A 19,044-nucleotide genomic window follows, 5' to 3' on the forward strand; every position below is an offset into this window, starting at 1 on the left:
TACTCCCCCCCTCCCCACACACACTTCTCCCAGCCCAGGCAAGCATTTCTACCAGCAAATCTGCTTGCTGCACTCAGTTTCCTGAAGCACCTGCTGAGCCAAAAAGAGAGGAAAAGATTCCATTATCACACCTACGGGGAAAGGTGGTGTTAGGCACCCACTTGTATGAGCGCACACACTTGCTTTTACAAAGAAATTGGGTGTTGCTGAGGAAGCCGAGGGGGGAGGAAAAGAAAGAGAATTTTCCAAGCAGGAGGTGCAAGCTAGAATTTCAGACTCACAAAGGGGAAAAGGGGTGGGGGTGACGTGGGAATTCAGATGCATAAAAGGGCTCCAGCTAGTCATGCTGGAGCTGGTGGCTGCTTTTCATCCTTCCAACAAGCTCCAGAGCAACACAGCATCTCTTTACCCAGAGACCCGAGAGAGGAAAACAGGCAAAAAGATGAGGGTTTCTACGGTGACCACCCTTGCTGTGCTTTCAGTGCAGTTCCTTTCCTTGACACAAGCTGATGAGAGGTTAGCTAGGAAAAGGCTGGTTGCTGAAGAGGTCCCAGCTGCATCTGCGAAAGCCAGCAAGATCCTTGACCTATCGCATGCAGAAGGCAGGGGGGTGGGGGTGAGGAGGCAGCCTTCCACCAGGTTGCAGAAGGAGACGGTGGAAGATGTCAGAGAGGGTGGTGGAATCCTCCGCAAAGTGGTGAGCAAACCCCAGTTGGGAACCAATAAGCAGAAAGCCGGCAGCAAGAAACAGGCTCCTCGGCTCTCCCCTCCCAAGAGCAAAAGCCAAGGGCTTCAGCACCACCTGAAAGGCCACGGGAAGTTTAATACCGAAACAGTGAGTAAACTCCCTTCTGCTTTTGTTCCAGGCCCCCTCCTTCTCATGAAGTCTCCCTCAGCATGCGCCATCTTCCTAAGTGGTAAAATGAGGAAATAGATTACTACTACGACTACGACTACTTCTTTATTTTTATTTCTTGTTTACACAGTCAGACAGGTGTTATTGACTGGTTTGTTTTATCCAGACATCGAGTCCTTCCCGAGGACCTGGGATGGCTGAATTTTATTGTCAATGGTTATAGATATCGTCGCAGAATATAGGCTGTTCCCAGTAAAGCTGCTTTTTGTAATTGGCTGATGGTGATTTCTGTGGCCCCTATGGTGTTGAGGTGCTCTTCAAGGTCTTTTGGAACTGCACCCAGGGCGCCAATGAACACTGGGATTATTTTGGTCTTTTTCTGCCACAGCCTTTCAATTTCCATTTGTAGATCTTTGTATTTGGTGATATTATTATTATTATTATTATTATTATTATTATTATTATTATTGATAATAATAAAAGTAATAATAATATCCAGAAATAGTTTCAGTCAGAGTTGCCAGCCCTAGTCTGTAGGAAGAGTATGAATACCAATATGGCAGATATGTGTATATATATAGCTTTCCAACAAAAGTTCCCAAAGTGGTTTACATAGATATAATTAAATAAATAAAATGGCTCCCTGTCCCCAAAGGGCTCACAGTCTAGAAAAGAAACACAAGATAGACACCAGCAACAGCCACTGGAGGGATGCTGTGCTGGGGATGGATAGGGTCAGTTGCTCTCCCCCTGCTAAATAAAGAGAATCACCACTTTTTAAAGCTGCCTCTCTGCTCAGCTAGCATCATTACTGTATAATAGGGCAGGAAGCCTTCACACTAGCCCTTCCATTCTAATCATAAGTTGGTCAGTGGGGGAACTGTTCATTATTATTTTTTTATTATAACATTTATATACCACTTTTAAACAAACTATTCTCAAATCTCCCACAGGGAGGTCGTGTTTAATCCAGCAAATATGTGGACTGGCACACTCCAATCAGGAGTGGATTCGGGGGGAAAGCCCTGTCTGTAAAACCTCCAGGAGCTGCATCTCCAACAAGCAAGAGGCAACGTTTTGTTGAAATACACAGAGTATTGAGGATACCCCCAGGAAGCTTTTCACACAGGGCATTTGAAGCCCTTTAATTCGCATCTCCTCCAGAATGGAGTGGATGCATTCACATATCAGCTAGATTTATCCTGAAGTCCCTGTGAGTTATTGGGGAGCAGTTCACACACAATTCATGTTTCTCACTGCATGTTAGAGTGTAGTCTGATTTCTATCCGGGGTAAAAAAAAATCCACTATTTGTGGCAGTTTTGGGGGACAACTTTGAGTTCGCAGTAAAGCCTCCCCGTAAACTTGCGGTAAAACCTGCTTTGCTTAAAAGTCCCTGGAGAAAAAAGGAGGAGGCGAGGGGGAAGTGGAAAAGGAAACAGCAGTTGTAATAAGGCCTCATGTCCCTAAAATCTGTGCAGGCCCTCGATGATAATAAAGCCCAGGCCCCCACCCCCAAACATGGTGAATATCTGGGCAGCTTTGGAAAACAGGGATTGGTATCATTAGGAATTCTCTGTCCTTTGCTTTGCAGTATTCCTGCCCTGGAATCCAGTCAAAGGCTTGCAAGAAACCTTCAGACTGTGATGGCTGCTTGGGTCTGTACACCTGCAAGCTGCCAAGGGGAAAGTGTGACTTGAAAGCAGTTTCCCGGAAAACAGGTACCACGTAAACTCAGCTCACTTAAAATACAGGTGAATGTGGGATGCTTTCACTGTGTATATCCATGTGCTCCGTGTAGGACACGTCCCAGTACTGGCTATACTCAATAAAGGCTGGGGGCATTGGAGTGGAGCGGGGGGCATGGGAGAAACCAGTCCCTGAGGCAGGAGCCTACCTGCTCGCCTGCCCACTTTCCTCCATGCCAGTGGGCTTGGCTATTTACCCAAGCCTGTCAGCATGGAGGAAAACAGAAATTGGGGGGGGGGGGGTAGACAGAAAACAGAAAAGTTTAGTGGGAGAGAAGGTAGAAAGCAGAAAAGGGAGGGCAAAAAGCAGAAGCAAAAGGCAGAAAGAGGGACAGAAGGGATAAAGCAGGGATTGCATCCACACAAACACACACACACCCACCCCACTGTCCCTGCTACAAGACCAGACGCACCAGCAGCCAGGGATTCCTCCAGCTCCTTCTCCCTTGCCTGCAACTTTCAGCAGCTACTCAAACTACTCCAGTCACTCTGATTCCTAGGGGGCTCTTGCTGACTCTGCCCTCAAGAAGAAGGGGGAAATGTATTTAAAATACACTCCCTGAAGCAACTAGGAAGTGCATTTTTACCTATTATTTTAGTCCTTCCTGGGGGCAGTGACAGGAGGAGCCCACTAGGAATCAGGCTGGCTAGAGCAGCTTGAGTAGCAGCTGTTAGGGATATGCATGGAACCACTGGTGGCCGGTTTGACAGCAGAGTGGTGGTGTTACTTTTAAGGTAATTAAACCTCTTCCCCCTCTGCATTTCCCCTGCTGGCACTGTCTGAACAAACAGTCTGGAGGGGTGGTCCTTGCCATCCTGGTGCACATCGGACTGGAAGTGCCCAGTGCATGCGTGTGCTTGTGCACATGCACAACATGCGCACGCTGTAGCAGATTAAAGCCTTTGTCTTAGAGCAAGTGCACATGAGGGAAAGAAATGCTGAATCATCCCTTCTGAGCTTCCTGGCTAGGCTTCTCCTGAAACTATTCTGTATTATCGGTAGGTTCAAAATGCTGCCGCCACCACCCCTCTTATCAATAGAGCTTGAACCTCCCTGGGCTTCGGGTGGAATCCTAGGGAAAACTCTCTTTATTTTGCTATTGGATATGTACAAAAATCTTCCATATGCAAGGCTACATGTGGTGAGAAAACTGATAGCTGCTGAACATTTGAGGACATGTTTGCACCAGAGAAATCCCCCTTCGCCCCACCCCTTTTCCTGAGTTAAGAACCAATTTGGAGAGGCTTGTAAAAAGAAAAGAATTAAAAAACCAGTTTTATTCAATTATACAGACTGCTTCCATCTGAGGCTTTCTCAGCTTTTAGGTACAGTTAAGAATACTTGGTGGGGTTACAAAAATAGGTTGTCTTAATGCATGCTTAAATGTTTATAGAGTCTTTTGCAACACCCTAGGTAGGATGGGCGTAGGCTAATGTTTCTTATTTCAATTATGTTGCAGGTAAACAACAATAGATCAGTATCCAGAATATGCAGAGCACCTCACCACCCCAAGAAATATAACATCCCTAACACAAAGTCTGACTAAACAAACCTTTCCCTAGACTAAACTTCCCTCTTTCTTAAACTCACCAAACTCCTGATGAGACTTCAAGCTTCCTGTAAGCCTGTCTTCGCAGGTTTTATAGTTATCCTCCTGCAGCCAACCTCCATGGCCACATGTCCTCCTGTGCACCTCCAGCCTAGCTTCTTCTCACAAAAAACTCCCCTCTTCCTGGCAACAGCTCTTTAGGTCCCACCCACCTGGTGTGCTGATTGAATGACCCCTGGAGTTCACCAGCCTGTCAGTCAACACAAGGGTTCACTTCCAGTTAACTCTTTAGAGGGGGGGGAGGCTGATCACTACACATGTGCATTGGGCACTTCCAGTTCAATGTGCACCAGGGTGACAAGGAGGTACACTGCTGCCCTGCGGGGCCATTTTTTAGGACAGCACCGGTGGGGGAAATGTGGTGGGAGGGGGGAGAGCACCCATCCTGCTCCTTAAAGGTAGCCCCCCACCACTGTTGAACCAGCCAAACCTCCAGTCCTTCAAACTGGTTTGGCGGTCTGTAACAAGGCCTCTGATCCATTTTGTATGCATCCCGAGCAGCTGTTCCAGCCAGTAAGACCAAAAGAAGAAGTTATAGGCAGGGGAGGAGGGGCTGGAGGTAGCTCCCTGCATTAGGGTTTCCCTGGCTGCTGGCAAGTCTGATCTTTTCCTAGCTGTTTTTTTTGGGGGGGGGGGCAGAGCCCCTCCTGCCCTTACTGACCAGCCATCACTGGCTATACTCATAGAGATAGTAAACTTGTGACTGGGTCACAGATTTCCAGTGGGTGCTCGTGTGATTGAATGCCTGGCCATTTAAAAAATAAATAAATAAATCCATGCACAAAAACAAGATGTTGGAAGGAGAGAATTAAAGAAACAAAAGTTCTGATAGCCTGTTCTTCTAGTTTACTGTGTGTGGGCGTCTTGAACATACAGTCAAAACCCTAGTAGTCAGTATAGATAGAACTTTATCCCCTCTGTGAATGACTAGGTCACAAGTAATCAACAATTTAACTAGGGCTGGGAATTTGAAATTCAAAGTATTTCAGGATCCCTCCCAAGGAGAAATTGCATAGAATTTTCTCAGGTGGTTTCCCACACTACCATGTTCTTTTAAATTTCAATTCAGTAAGTCAGCAGCAGGGGGCATTGCAGGCACAATGCAAAACCACCACCAGCAAGGGGCTTTCCGAGACAGCGGGCTTTCCCGCGGGTTTTCTGCGATGCTTTACTGCGAGTTCGAAGTTGCCCAAAAAAACCCGATGCAGAAAGTGGATTTTTTAACCCCAGATATAAATTGGGCTACCCTCTAACACGCGATGAAAATCCTGATTTGTGTGTGAAGTGTTCACTGATACCTCTCAGGGACTTTGGGGGTAAATTTGGTCTATATGTGAATGCACCCCCTCCATTCCAGAGGAGATGCAAACTAAAAGCCGGGTGTTAAAGACTTCAAGGAAATGACAGATTTAGAAATATTCATGCAGGCTTCCCATTGCTCCTTATTCTTCAGCACCGGAACTGGCAATTGGCAGATTCACACAACACACCTGCTTGGTGTGCGTGCATGCATGCTAGGAACCAGAGGGCCCTGGTGGTGATTGTGTGAAGCCAACTTAAGGAGTTATATTCCACTTCAACCGCTGAACATCAACAGGGTAGCAACCTACAGTTGCCTGAGTGATAAAGCAGACAAACCTTCTTCTTGGCCTGAGCTTTGACTACCCCTGATCTAAATAAAGTGCATCATTGTGCTGGTGTCACGCATGCTCCTAGTGGGGGCGGGGGCTCTTTTATGGGAAGCTGGGTCCTGTACTGCCCTGGTGGCGGCTGGTACATGTGGGCAGTGATGGGAGGGGGTATTTCCTCCACACACTTTCCCTGAGAAAGGTAAAGGTAAAGTGTGCTGTTGAGTCGGTTTTGACTCCTGGCAACCACAGAGCCCTATGTTTGTCTTTGGTAGAATACAGGAGGGGTTTACCATTGCTTCCTCCCGTGCAGTATGAGATGATGAAGCACAGATCTACTTTCTACCCTTCTTTGATGTCTCCTGATGAAGACTGCCCATATAGAAGTATAGCGGGATTTGGTACTTTGCAGTAAAATAATGTTGATACCTAATTTCTTTGATAATGTAGGTTTACTTTTTTGGCTCAATTCAGTTGGAGTATTTTATTATTTATTTATTTATTTGATTTATATACCGCCCTTCCAAAATGGCTCAGGGCGGAGTAGAAGCAAGTATATAATTTCAGCTGTTTTGTCTGCTAACAAAGAGAAGTCATCTGTGCTTGCAGGAAGAAAGCTTGGTGTCTTTGTCAAAAAAACAATCACCATTCTTCTGTATTTGCTTTCTCTCCCTCACCCCCACCCCACCCCAACTCCAGGTGGTTTCTCCCAGAGTATCCAGACAAGATAGCATCACTTGGATCTTGTCCGCCTGGTAGAAAGTGTTTGCTGGATCTCTCAAGGTGTCAATAGGTTTTTGGAAACAAAACCACTTAAAATGAAAACATACAGCTTGACAGAGTCAAACCTTGCAAGTTACAAAATCTAAATGTTGCAGCTTTTGAATAAAGGACTCAGGACTCTCGGTTTATCTTGCTGACTTGATTTATGATGCGTCAGCCACCCTCAGACAATTGGGCATGGGTTCCCACTGGCCTAAGGCTGTTGTGGCCAGAGAGGATGGGAGTTGTCGTTTGACATCATCTGCGGACCCCACATTGGGAAGCCCTGCAATAAGGGACCCCAAACATGGTGCCCTCAGCACAGTGGCGCTGAAGGTGGAAAAGCCAAAAAAAGGGGGGCGGGGGGGGATGACGGATGCTCAATTTCCTGGAGTCCTATGGTTTCTGTTGCATCAGGATCCAATTTTGCTCTGGAATAAGCAAGGGAAATAGGGGGGAAAGGTGGGTTAATTACTGAAAGCAAGAGCTGGCTAACACAGGTGGGGCTGCAGAAATTGTGCAAGGTCCCTGCTGCCCATGTGACTGGCGTGCAAATTGTGATGGAAAAGCCAACAATTGTCTGCAAGAGTGGGTGGAGGCTTATGAAGGGCTCACTTCCAACATATTCACAAGCTCTTTTTAAAACACTTTTGTCTGGAAGAGGCCTGAGTCTAGAGGAGGGAAAAAGGTCGGAAAGCAGAAAGCAAGGGAAATCTTAGATATCCACCTCGCTAGGAACATAGGAAGCTGCCATATACTGAGTCAGACCGTTGGTCCATCTAGCTCAGTATTGTCTAGTTGAGAACTAGTTCTCTAGTTGAGAACCAGGGGTTCTCAACATTGGGTCTCCAGATGTTATTGGACTTCAGCTCCCATAATCCCCTGCCCCAGTGGCCTTTGGTTGGGGATTATGGGAGTTGAAGTCCAATAACATCTGGGAACCCAACATTCAGAATCCCTGGTCTACACAGACTGGCAGCCGCTTCTCCAAGGCTGCAGACAGTAATCTCTATCAGCCCTATCTTGGAGATGCCAGGGAGGGAACTTGGAACCTAGATGCTCTTCCCAGAGCAGCTCCATCCTCTAAGGGGAATATCTTACCGTGCTCACATGTAGTCTCCCATTCATATGCAACCAGGGTGGACCCTGCTTAGCTAAGGGGACAAATCATGCTTGCTACCACAAGACCAGCTCTCCTCCCATCGTTCCCTTAGCAAACACCTCCACATTCACATTGTTTGGCAAATACTGGGGTGAAAGGCCATGTTTGATAGCTTAACGTGTAGTTCCAGCCCAAAGTAGAGTCACACACACGTATGTTCACCACTGGATGACTGCAGCATTGATAGTCTGCATGTGTGAATGAGCCATCACAGATTAAACACCGCAGAGAAAAGTGTCACCTCAGATGCAATCACTTCATGTATTCAGTCGGCGGTCATAAGGCATTAAAATGTTAGAGAGATCAAGTGATGTACACATGTGGGAACCCACTCTCCTTTTAGCATCTGGAAAGCAGATAAGCTGGCTAGAATTATAATACATGTATCATACAGTTCTGACCACCAGGTGGCCTGTAAGTCCATAACAAAAATCAGTCAGACACAATGTCATATTTGGGTGTCAGAGGAATAATTGACAGGCAGGTAACTTGGGGTGAACGGGGAGATCTCCAATGCATCACCTACTGAATTTACCAAAATCAAAGACAATTCTGAATTTAAGACACCCCTCTTAAAAGGTAGAGGTTAAATATGGGTTATACCTGTATTTACTCAAAAGGAACAAGACTCCAAATTTAAGACGACCTCCTGATTTCTAATATCAAAAAAGTGTGTGTGTGTGTTTGGGGAGGGGGGAATCAAGTCTTGGATTCAAGTAAATACAACATGCCCTCTCAACCAACACTCCCCTAGACATTCAATGCACCCTGCACTGAAGCCCTGCTAACTGAACAAATAGGCACATTTTAAAGTGGTTATTCTTAAATATTTAGTCGTGGTAAGTGGTGAGGAGAAACTGTCCCTATCTAACTCCGGCAGTTATGGCTGGTGTCTACTTTATCCTGTGATCCCTTTTGGGACAGGGAACTATCTTATTTATTTATTCATCTACGTAAACCGCTTTGAGCACTTTTGTTGAAAAGCACTATATAAATATCTGAAGTAATAGTATTCAGACATTATGTTGTACAGTGAAGAGGTCAGTACACTCTACATAAGAACAGCCCTGCTGGATCGACCTGAGGCCCATCCAGTCTAGCATCCTGTTTCACACAGTGGCCTATGAGATGCCTCCGAGAAGCCCACAGGCAAGAAGTGAGGGTATGCCCTCTCTGCTGCTGTTGTTCCCCTGCAACCTCAAAACGAGCACCTCAGAACAGTGGTACATCTGTTGGTAACCTCCAGACTTGACTTTTGTAATGTGCTCTACGTGGGGCTGCCTTCGTACATAGTCCAGAAACTTCAGTTGGTTCCGAATGCAGCAGCCAGGTTGGTCTCTAGGTCATCTCGGAGAGACCATGTTACTCCTTTACTGATGGAGTTACACTGGCCGCCAATAGGTTTCCAGACAAAATACAAAGTGCTAGTTAAAAAGCCCTAAATGGCTTAGGCCCTGGGTATTTAAGAGAGCGTCTTCTTCGTTATGAGCCCCACCGCCCATTGAGGTCATCTGAGGAGGTCCGTCTCCAGTTACCGCCAACTCGTTTGGTGGCTACACCGAGATTGTGGAATGCGCTCCCTGCTGAGATACAATCCTCCCCATCTCTGGCAATTTTCAAAAAACACCTGAAAACCCATCTTTTTGCCCAGGCTTTCTCAGCTTCCAAATATTTTGGGGTTTTAATTTCTGGTTATTTTTAAATTGTTAAATTGTTTTAAAGTTTTTGTATATTTTTTAACTAGTTTTATGTTATTGTTACCCAGACACGAAAGTTTGGGGCAGTATACAAATTCGATAAATAAATAAATAAAACTGGTATTGAGAGGCATCTTGCCTCTGAGGCTGGAGGTGGCCTATAACCACCAGACTAGTAGCTATTGACAGCATGAATTTGTTCAAGCCCCTTTAAAAACCATTCAAGCTAAAGCTCACCACATTCCATGGCAGAGAATTCCATAGAGTAATTATGGATGGTACTAGCCAACCCGCCCAGAGCATCTGTATGCTCTTTGGGGCCGGCTGTTCCCCCTTCCCTCCTGCCCCACTCTCCCTCCCCTCTGTCTCACACTCTTGCCCCTCTTGCCCTCTCTCCCCTCCCACCCCTCTCTCTCACCCTCCTGCCCCAGTCTCTCCTGCCCACCCTCCCCCTCCCCCTGCTCCTCTCTCCGGCCCTCCCCCTCTCCCCCCTGCCCCTCTCTCCGGCCCTCCCCCTCTCCCCCCTGCCCCCTCTCTCTTGCCTTCCCTCCTGCCCCACTCTCTCTTGCCCTCCCCCACTCTCTCCTTTCCCCTCCCCCACTCTCTTGCCCTCCCTACCCCCCTCTCACTTGCCCTCCCCCTCCCCCACGCTCTCTTGCCCTCCCCTCCCCTCCCCTCCGCCCCACGCTCTCCCCCTCCCCCTGCCTACACTCTCTTGCCCTCCTTCCCCTCCCCCACGCTCTTGCCCTCCCCTCCCCCCGCTCTCTTGCCCTCCCCCTCCCCATTTTACTCTCCTTACCGGGTGGCGGGCGGGTGGCCAAAGAGGGCCCCACCACCACTGCTCCTCCCGGGCGGCGAACAGGAAAGTCCCGCCACCCTGTTCCCTCCCACGGGCGCCTGGCCTTGGTGGCCGGGCCCGCCATCTGGCTGAGAGCTGCCTCCGCGGCCGGGCCCAGCGCCTCCGTGGCCTGGCCTGCTACCGGCTCAAGTGCCGCCTCCGTAGCCCGCCGTTTGCCAGCCTCTGCAGCTGGCCTCTTCGGGCTGGCTACCTCTCTCCCCCCCCACCACCTTCAGCTCCAGTCTCCGGGCAGGCACGGGCCCAGGCTGCCAGGCCGAGTGCCGCCGCTGCGGTTGGGCCCGCCCCCTCACCTCGCCTCACCTCTGTGGCTGGGCCAGCCGCCACCGCCACTGCGGCCTGGCCTGCCGCTGGCCAATTCTCCTGGGTGCGCCAGCCAATCAGGGCCTCCGCCACCCAGCCAATCAACTGGGCGGCCAGGACACACATTCGAAGGCACACCCAGGAGAAATAACAATATAGATACTTCTGTGCATAAGTACAAATGTACGTCCCAGTTGGTCCTAAATTTCCTGGCCATCAGTTTCATGGGATGGCCCTTGGTTGTAGTGTTGTGAGAGAGGGAGAAAAAAACCCACAATCCACTTTCTCTACTCCATGCATATTGTTATACACCTCTAGCATGTCTCCCGGTAGTCGCCTCTTTTCCAGATTAAAAAGCCCCAGATGCTGTAGCCTTACCTCTTAAGGAAGGTGCTCCAGGAGCCTGATCATCTTTATTTATTTATTTACTAAATGTATATACTGCCTGACTCCAAAGGTTCTAGGGCTAGGCAGTTCACAAAAATACACACAAGAAAAACAAACTGTTAAAATCAGTAATTTAAAAAATTTAAAACATTCCGAGAGTACTAAAAACCTGGCTGAAAAAAGTGTGTCTTAAGGGCTCTTTTGAAGGCTGGCAAAGATGTAAAACCCCGGATGCCTATAGGGAGCACATTCCACAGCCTAGGAGCAACTACGGAGAGAGCCCACTCCCGAAGGCATATGGAGAAGGGTCTCTCTTGATGATCTCAATGTGCAGAAGTAGGCGCTCTCCTAGGTAACCCAATCCTAAGCCATTTAGGGCTGTAAAGGTAATCACCAGCACTTTATATTTTGCCCAGAAACCTATTGGTAGCCAATGCAATTGCTTTAATTAATTAATTAATTAATTAATTAACCTTGTTTTTATTTTGTTGCAAACTGCCCAGAGACACAAGTTTTGGGCGGTATAGAAGTATGTCAAATAAAATAAAATGAATGAAGGAATAAATAAAACTAGCCGACCCCCACACAGAGCATCTGTGTGCTCTTTGGGGCCAGCTACCTCTCCCCCCACACCTGCCCCAGTCTCTGGCTGAGTCCCACCGCGGCCGGGCCGGCCGCCACCACCACCCGTGCTGTCCGGCTGGGCCACCCCCGCCCCGCCGCTGCCGCACCACCCGAGAGTGCCGCCGCCGCCGGCCCGAGTGCCATTATTTTATTCTGTGTGGACTTTTACATCTATTTTGATCTGTGTTGACTTCAACTACCCACACACAGACTGGGTAAATTCACATTCAGCTCATGAGAGGCCAAATTTCTAGACATGCTAAATGACTGTGCCTTAGAACAGTTAGTCGTGGAACCAACCAGAGGGATGGTGACCTTGGACTTAATCCTGAGTGGTGCCCAGGATCTGGTGCGAGATTTCAGTGTTTCAGAACCATTGGGTAGCAGTGACCATAGTGTGACCCAATTCAGCATATATGCAAGTGGAGAATCATCAAGGAAGTCCACAGATGTGGTGCACTTCAGAAGAGGAAACTTCTCAAAAATTAGGGAACTGGTAAAAAGGAAGCTGAAAGGGAATGTCAAATCACTCCAGAAAGCATGGAAATTATTTAAAACTACAAGAATAGCTCAGTTATCAGTTAGAAGGTAAACCAAGAAGGAGGAAAGGTAGGCTCTCCTCCCGGTTGCAGGGGAGCAACAGCAGGAGAGTGGGCATGCACCTACCTCTTTCCTGTGGGCTCCCCAGAGGTATCTGGCGGGCCACTCCGTGAAACAGGATGCTGGACTAGATGGCCCTGGGCCTGATCCAGCAGGGCTGTTCTTATGTTCTTAAATATTATTTTAAATTTTGTACACCACCTAGAGATTTACATACCACGTGGCACAAAATATGCTAAATAAATAAATAAATAATGTGTGAATCATTGTAGCTGTGTACAGAAGTGTACCTGTGCATTCTATACACTCATTCTAGGAGTGTTGAACATAGCATGTGAGTAGGGCTTGAGTCTATTCTTAACAAACGCACAAATCACTTACTTTTAACGTATACCAATGACCAAACACGTGTTTTGTTTTTTTTTAATATCACTCACTTTTAATTACATCACATCCAACTTTCAGCTAAGTCCAAGGAAGGGCGCATGCATGTCCTCCAAATTCTAGGAGGGGCATCCATCTTCCATCCCATAGTGGTTGCTTGGTTGGTTAGCAAATTCCCAGCAGCTTCAGTGGTTTCCACACCTCACCCTCCTCCACCCATCACTTATGAACATAGGAAGCTGCCATCTACTGAGTCAGACCATTGGTCTATCTAACTTGATATTGTCTACACTGACTGCCAGTAGCAATCCAGGATTCCAAATAAGAGCAATTCCCAGCCTTACCTGGAGAAGCCAGGGCTTGAACCGGGGACCTCCAGCATGCAAAGCAGAGGTTCCGTGACTGAGCTCCATCCCCATCCCTTCTTTGGAACCTCTCCCAGGCCATCTCCGCATGCCCCAAATGTCCCCACGTTATCCAGTCACAGAGCTCTCTGCCTGTCCCCTTTCTCTGTTGCTTCAGTATCATGACCTTATAGTACAGATTAACGCAGCCTCCATCCTGTACGTCCCTGCTGCTGCTTGAGAGAGGGGCACAGGCAAGTGTCATTGGCTAATAGTCTTCCTAACCCCAATATAAATAAAAAACAACATTTAGAAAAACGTGTAATAGCTAAGAAGTAAAGACCACGGTGGAGTCTGCAAAGCGCTCCGAGAGTGCTGGGTCCAGTGCATGTTCTTTGTAGACACCCCGAGACCTGTCCTGGCGGCATCTTTGTCCCCACAGGCCAGCTTTTCACAAAAGTGTAAATCCTGGACATCCTGCCTCCTGGGTTGGGCTTTCCCCTCTGTTGGAGCAGGCGAGTGGGAATTGGTAAAATGAAAGACTTGGTCCATTTTGCGTCTGCTGAACTGTAATCGAAATTCCTTCTCCTTCGCAGCAGTGGCACTCTGAGCTTTTATTTCTTATGGAGAAATTTCATCCTGTTACCTGGAGAGGATTGATGGGGATAGGTGGGAGGGAGGGAGAGATCACATATTTACAGGAAGGAAAACGGAGAGATCATAGGTAGTATGCGATGAAGGGCCTTTTCAGACAGACAATTGTGCTCCAACCATGTTTTTCTTCCGCCATTGCCCAGTAATTACAAGAGCCACTGATTTATCATCCAGGCCTCCTTAACCATGCTGGGGGGTGGGCTGAGGATAGTCAGGCCAGTTCAGATATCACATCAGGTTACATCTTGGGCAGAAGGGCTGTTCCCATGACCTTAAACAGGGTGGGAGGGCGGTAGAGCCATGCACGCTCCCAGTTGGTGGAAAGTTCAAGGCAGAAGGAGCGGGGAGAGATTGCGTGGGAACCAGGTAGGATGGGTGTGGCCACCCCACATTCTGTCCCCAGCATTTTATCAGGGGTGGATGAAAACCCTTCCCACCCAGCTCTCGGCTCCCACACTATGACTCTCCCCTCCTCCTACCTTGATCTTTGCAAACACACAGCCACTGATCGGGAGTGCTCCTCCAACCCTGTTTTGGGTAATGAGAACAGCCCCACAGTAAGATCGTTCACACGATCATATTTGCTGGGACTAGGGAGAAGGCAGGACCATTGCTGCGTCGCTTGCATGCCCACATGATCACCACTGTGGCCACCAGGAATCCCACAATGCACCACTCCTTCCTCCGGCAGCCTCTATGATGTCATAGAGGCTGTATTGTCCACACAACCAGCTGGTGATGTAGGAGGGCATGTGCACACACCCCTTCCTCACTTTTAGCCCAGGTACAAAACCCGGGCTACCTGGCGGAGGTGTGCTGGTATTGGGAGCGATCCCAGGGGCTAGTACTACCTTACCAGGGTTGGTCGTGAGAACAACCTCAGTGTATTTTCTTGTGTTTGTAGCTTTGCCTATCCCATTCCATCTCTCCCTCTGTTGTCTCCCCTCCTATCATAGTTTACATTTAATTTGTGAGTTCCTTGGGGCTGGGACTTGTCTTTCTTTTCTGTTGATGTGTAGAATACCAGTGGTATTCTATATAGGCCAGTGGTATTCTGGCCAATATATTACCAATAAGGACATAAAGTGCTCTTCCCATGTTGACTTCCGAGCACTTGATGGAATATAAAAGCACTTTTCAAAACCAACACGGCCACCACTCACAGCGACAGTGGCTACTCAGATCTCTTACCTAATCCTTTCAGGAATTTATTGACGCCACTCTGCTCTCCACTGGGGAGGGTCTCCAGGTACTCCTGGGCACGTACCTCAAAAAGGCCTACCAAGCAGGAAAAAACAAACAAGCAAACAAAAGATTGGCCAGCAGTAGCTTGTTAGTTCCAGCTGCATAGCATTTAGATCAGGGATTCTCAAACTTGGGTCCTCAGGTGTTATTGGACTTCAACTCCCATAATCCCCAACCAAAGGCCACTGAGGCTGGGGATTATGGGAGTTGAAGTCCAATAACACCTGAGGACCCAAGTTTGAGAATCCCTGATTTAGATGCTTCAAGCAGCCAAGGCAAAGATGTCAAGAGACCTCTTGATCATGGAACCTTCCTGGGAAGCTTGATCAGATGCACCTGTCTGATCAAACACCTTAAAAATTTCTTAAAACACCTGTCTCAACCTGCTGTTGCAGGGGGCATCCTGGGCTGGCTCACACTAGGCTTGTTTACATGACTGCTGGCAAGGTAGGAGAAGTGCCCAGCCTGGGTAAGAGAGCCGGGCATGCTCCCGATTTTCGGTCGTGTGCTTCCAAACAGGAAGGAAGGAAGCAGGGAGAATGATTCGTGTGCAGTGGCGGCTGGGTAGGACGGCTTTGCCTCCTACTTCGGTAAAAAGCTGGGGATGGAATCTAGATAGAATGTACTCATCTTGCCCAGCGGTTGCCTTGCACACAATCATTCTTCCTGCCGCCTTACCTTGCTGTTTCCAAGCACACGACCCAAAATCGGGAGCGAACCCAGCCCTGCTACCTAGACTGGGCGCTTCCCCTACCTTGCTGACAGTCGTGTGAACAAGCCTACTGTGCTGTCTGTTTACCCTTGCCTATAGGATTCAAGCTTCCCATGGTGCTTGCATCTTAACTGGTTTCCTAACATGGTTTTATACAGCTTCCTGGCAGGGCTCTTAATGCAGGCCTGCAACAAGGACTCTCCTAGGCCAAGAGAAGGGAAGGAGTAAAGTTGAGTTGGACTTGTGCAGCAGTGCACAGTTGCTGCTGGCAAGAAATGTTGCACGTGCAGAATCGGGGACGGGTAATTTTTTATATAGGAACATAGGAAGCTGCCTTATACGAAGTCAAACCATTGGTCCATCTAACTCAGTATTGTCTACACCAGGGATTCTCAAAGTTGGGTCCTCAGATGTTACTGGACCAAAAGCCACTGGGGCTGGGGGATTATGGGAGTTGAAGTCCAATAACATCTGGGGACCCAACATTGAGAATCCCTGGTCTACACAGATTGGCAGTGGCTTCTCCAAGGTTGCCCCTCTAAGCCCTGTCTTGGAGATGCCAGGGAAGGAACTTAGAACCTAGATACCCTTCCCAGAGCGGCTCCATTCCGAAAGGAATACCTTACAGTGCTCAAACATGTCTCCCATTCAGATATAAACCAGGGTGGACCCTGCTTAGCAAAGGGGACAATTCATGCTTGCTACCATAAGACCAGCTCTCCTTCCCAGACAATTCCTCCCTTCCCTCTGTGCCCATGTGCCTCCTGAAAATATCTCCCTGAGGGTCCCACAACCTTCAGGGATATATTTGAGGGAAGCACAGAGACCTGCAGAGGGAAGAGGAGATGGTCAAAAATTGTCCTCCCCCCACCATTGCATGCACAAAGTGTTTTTCAGCATGTGTAATGTTAGCATGGTTGCCAGCTGCTATCTTTCAGCCCAATCCCACTGATGTTGCCTTGAGCCCCCTGGGGGAAGGGCAGAAAGCAAATGCAAAGAAATAAAGTAGGAAGTTGGTAACCAGAGAAACCACAAGCAGATATACTACTTAATGAAGACCATGGGACAAGTCTGCAAAGTCTGGAACAGTTCCAGTCTCTCAGCCTATCACAAAAATCCTGCTGAATTCATCAAATATCTCCCGTTTTACTAGCCTCCTCCTAGCAGGAGAGGTCACTAACCTTTAGCTCCTTGTTTGCGCAACTCTCGTTCCTGAATGAAACCCCCAAACATCTGAGTCTCCATGAAGACCTCCAGGAACCGCCGGAGGCTCTTGGAAGAGACCGACTTCCGGAAGGCCTCCCGTTGCAGGGTCCTCTCGTCCCTCTCGGGCGTCATGAAGAGGGAGTAGTGCCCCACAATCTCCACAAAGAAGCGGACAAACGCTTCTGACACCACTTCGTTCAAGGGACTGGACTCTGGGGAGGCATCGTGGGAGAGAGAAAAAGAAAGAGAAGAGGGAAAAACCAGCAGAGGGGAGAAAAACCTGTTAGCAGTAGTCATGGTTTTACTGCTTCTTTCTAATTCCATAATGTTACTTTACTGGTGTCTTTATAGTCCTATCCACATGTTATGTTTAATGAATGTACCATTTGTGTACAGTGTATCCTGGTACAAGTCTGTATGCACGAACAGTTATTCAGGCATTATATTCAACACATGTATAGTAGTACCTTGTGTTGGAGGGGGCCTGTACCCTGAGATTCACTTTTGAAGTGGATGCACAGACAGTCAATCACACAAAAACATGTACAAGTGTACAGACATCTGTACACATGTACAACATAATGAGGCCACTCACACAATCAAAAACTGTGTTCTACCTGGGTTTGGGAGCTGTGTTTTTGGTTGTTTTTGGTTTTGGTTGTGGTTGTGCGGAAGCAAGGTGGGAGGACAACCTGGGCAGCTTTTCCTCCTATCTTGTATCCACACAATCACTTCTACCCAGGTTTTCCTCCCACCTTGCTTCCACACAACCGAAAATTAGGAGCACACACAGCTCAAAACCCGGGTAGAACACAGTTTTTGGTTGTGTGAAGGCCCTCAATGCCTGATTAGGGTTTATTTGTACCACTCTATCAATCTGAGATGGAGGATGGATGTAGTCAACCAAGAGCCAATCAGTAGCCACTTAAAAGAGCTTAGAGTATAGCATGAAGTTTGTCTCTATCGCCAACCACTCAGCTAACACTAGCGTTGTCAGCCCTACACAGCCACTCACAAATCTGGGCTTGTTTAACCATGGTTAGCATTACTCAGATGCAATGTTTTAAATGTTGGGTTCAATTCCGGATGTCCCATTCCAAAAAGAGTATGGTAGAGCTGAAAAAAGTGCAGAAATGGCACCCAAGATGATCAGTGGTTGGTACACCTGTGCCACAAGGAAAAGCTAAAAAGAACTTTAAAAAACAAACAAAAGGTAACTAAGGAGACAATTGTAACAAAATATTTATAAAATTATGTATGACGCAGTAGCCTTCGAGAGAGGTATTTTCTCTCTCCCTTTCTTGTAGTACTAAAACTAAGGTTCACCAACTTAAATGGATGAGGAGTAGGAGCAAGGCAGACCAAAGAAAATACTTCTTCATAAAATGCATAAGCATTTTATAGGTTTCACTGCTGCAGAATGTGATGATGCCCAAGGATTCAGCACACCAGCAGTTCTCTTTTGCCACAGTCTGAGAATTACTGGTTTATAAGAACAAGCAAGCAGGTACAGGGAAATAAGAATTTCTCACCTTGAGGTGTGAATTCCCTGTGAAAAACATGTGAATTCATCATATCAGCCCTTTAATCTAGGGGTCCTTGAACCTGAGTCCCCAGAAGCATTAAGCAAGCCTTTGGCCATTGTTATTGGGGATCAGTGTTCTCTCTAACAGGGATTCCCAGATGTTGCTAACTACAACTCCCAGAATCCCAAGCTGCAATGGCTTTTGCTTGGAGATTCTGGGAATTGTAGTCAACATCATCTGGGAATCCCCATTAGAGGGAACACTGCTGGGGATGATGGGAGTCGTAATCCAACAACATCTGGGAACCCAAGTTTGAGAACCCCTGGGTTAACTGAGATTTCTCACTAGCTGCCAGTGCTCTGAACTGGTAGACAGTGCGAGGAAAACCTGCTTGCTTGGTGAACAAGAAGATGACAAGTTTTAAAGCCTTACCTTGCTTGCCATTAGGAGCACCCTCCTCCTTGTCACTGGCCAGCTCATTCCTCTGCTCCAGGATGTGCTCCAGTGCCCCTTGCAGCTTCCGAGGCAAAATTGAATCTTCATCTTCCATCTTTAAAAAGAGTGTAAAACATCCATAATAACATAGGAGATTGAATATAGCACACTCGGGGGCCGTGCTGTGGGAAAGCCTGTGCTTGTTTTAAGGATCTGCTTTTCGCTCCAGTGAAGGGCCTAGATAGATGTTCGATGGGGATGGAGATGCTGCATGGAGGGTGATTCATAGCACCACCAGCCATAGTG

General features: G+C 47.7%; 2 protein-coding genes across 6 annotated transcripts in view; one reads left to right on the forward strand and one right to left on the reverse strand.

The window, feature by feature from the left end:
• The first annotated feature begins 36 nt into the window (after positions 1–36).
• LOC128326903 (uncharacterized) lies at positions 37–6,746 on the forward strand. Of its 3 annotated transcripts, none has more exons than XM_053254783.1 (3): positions 39–835; positions 2,450–2,609; positions 6,541–6,746. In XM_053254783.1, exons 1-2 carry the CDS (start codon positions 344–346, stop codon positions 2,585–2,587), a joined length of 630 nt encoding a protein of 209 aa, XP_053110758.1. In that variant the 5' UTR covers positions 39–343; the 3' UTR covers positions 2,588–2,609; positions 6,541–6,746. The 3 variants fall into 3 exon arrangements, with proteins under 3 accessions (XP_053110759.1, XP_053110758.1, XP_053110757.1); XM_053254782.1 differs by having other exon boundaries at positions 2,450–2,576; XM_053254784.1 differs by lacking the exon at positions 2,450–2,609 and having other exon boundaries at positions 37–835.
• Positions 6,747–12,641: 5,895 nt separating this feature from the next.
• DENND2A (DENN domain containing 2A) overlaps positions 12,642–19,044 on the reverse strand; it is a 106,112-nt gene continuing 99,709 nt past the window's right edge. For all 3 annotated transcript variants that reach the window (XM_053254744.1, XM_053254743.1, XM_053254742.1), the window contains 4 exons: positions 18,736–18,853; positions 16,753–16,989; positions 14,806–14,892; positions 12,642–13,606 (listed from right to left, as the gene is read on the reverse strand). In XM_053254744.1, coding sequence (XP_053110719.1) covers positions 13,575–13,606; positions 14,806–14,892; positions 16,753–16,989; positions 18,736–18,853 — 474 coding nt within the window. In that variant the 3' untranslated portion in view covers positions 12,642–13,574. The remainder of the gene's footprint in view (positions 13,607–14,805; positions 14,893–16,752; positions 16,990–18,735; positions 18,854–19,044) is intronic.

The sequence above is a fragment of the Hemicordylus capensis genome, chromosome 5 (genome assembly GCF_027244095.1).
Source record: "Hemicordylus capensis ecotype Gifberg chromosome 5, rHemCap1.1.pri, whole genome shotgun sequence".
Taxonomy (NCBI): Eukaryota; Metazoa; Chordata; class Lepidosauria; order Squamata; family Cordylidae; genus Hemicordylus; species Hemicordylus capensis.

Coding starts and splice junctions, on each gene's coding strand:
- LOC128326903 (XM_053254782.1), top strand. CDS start 344: ATGCTGGAGCTGGTGGCTGCTTTTCATCCTTCCAACAAGCTCCAGAGC. Junction 836..2,449: donor GGAAGTTTAATACCGAAACA/GTGAGTAAACTC, acceptor TTTGCTTTGCAG/TATTCCTGCCCTGGAATCCA. Junction 2,577..6,540: donor AGCAGTTTCCCGGAAAACAG/GTACCACGTAAA, acceptor CCCCAACTCCAG/GTGGTTTCTCCCAGAGTATC.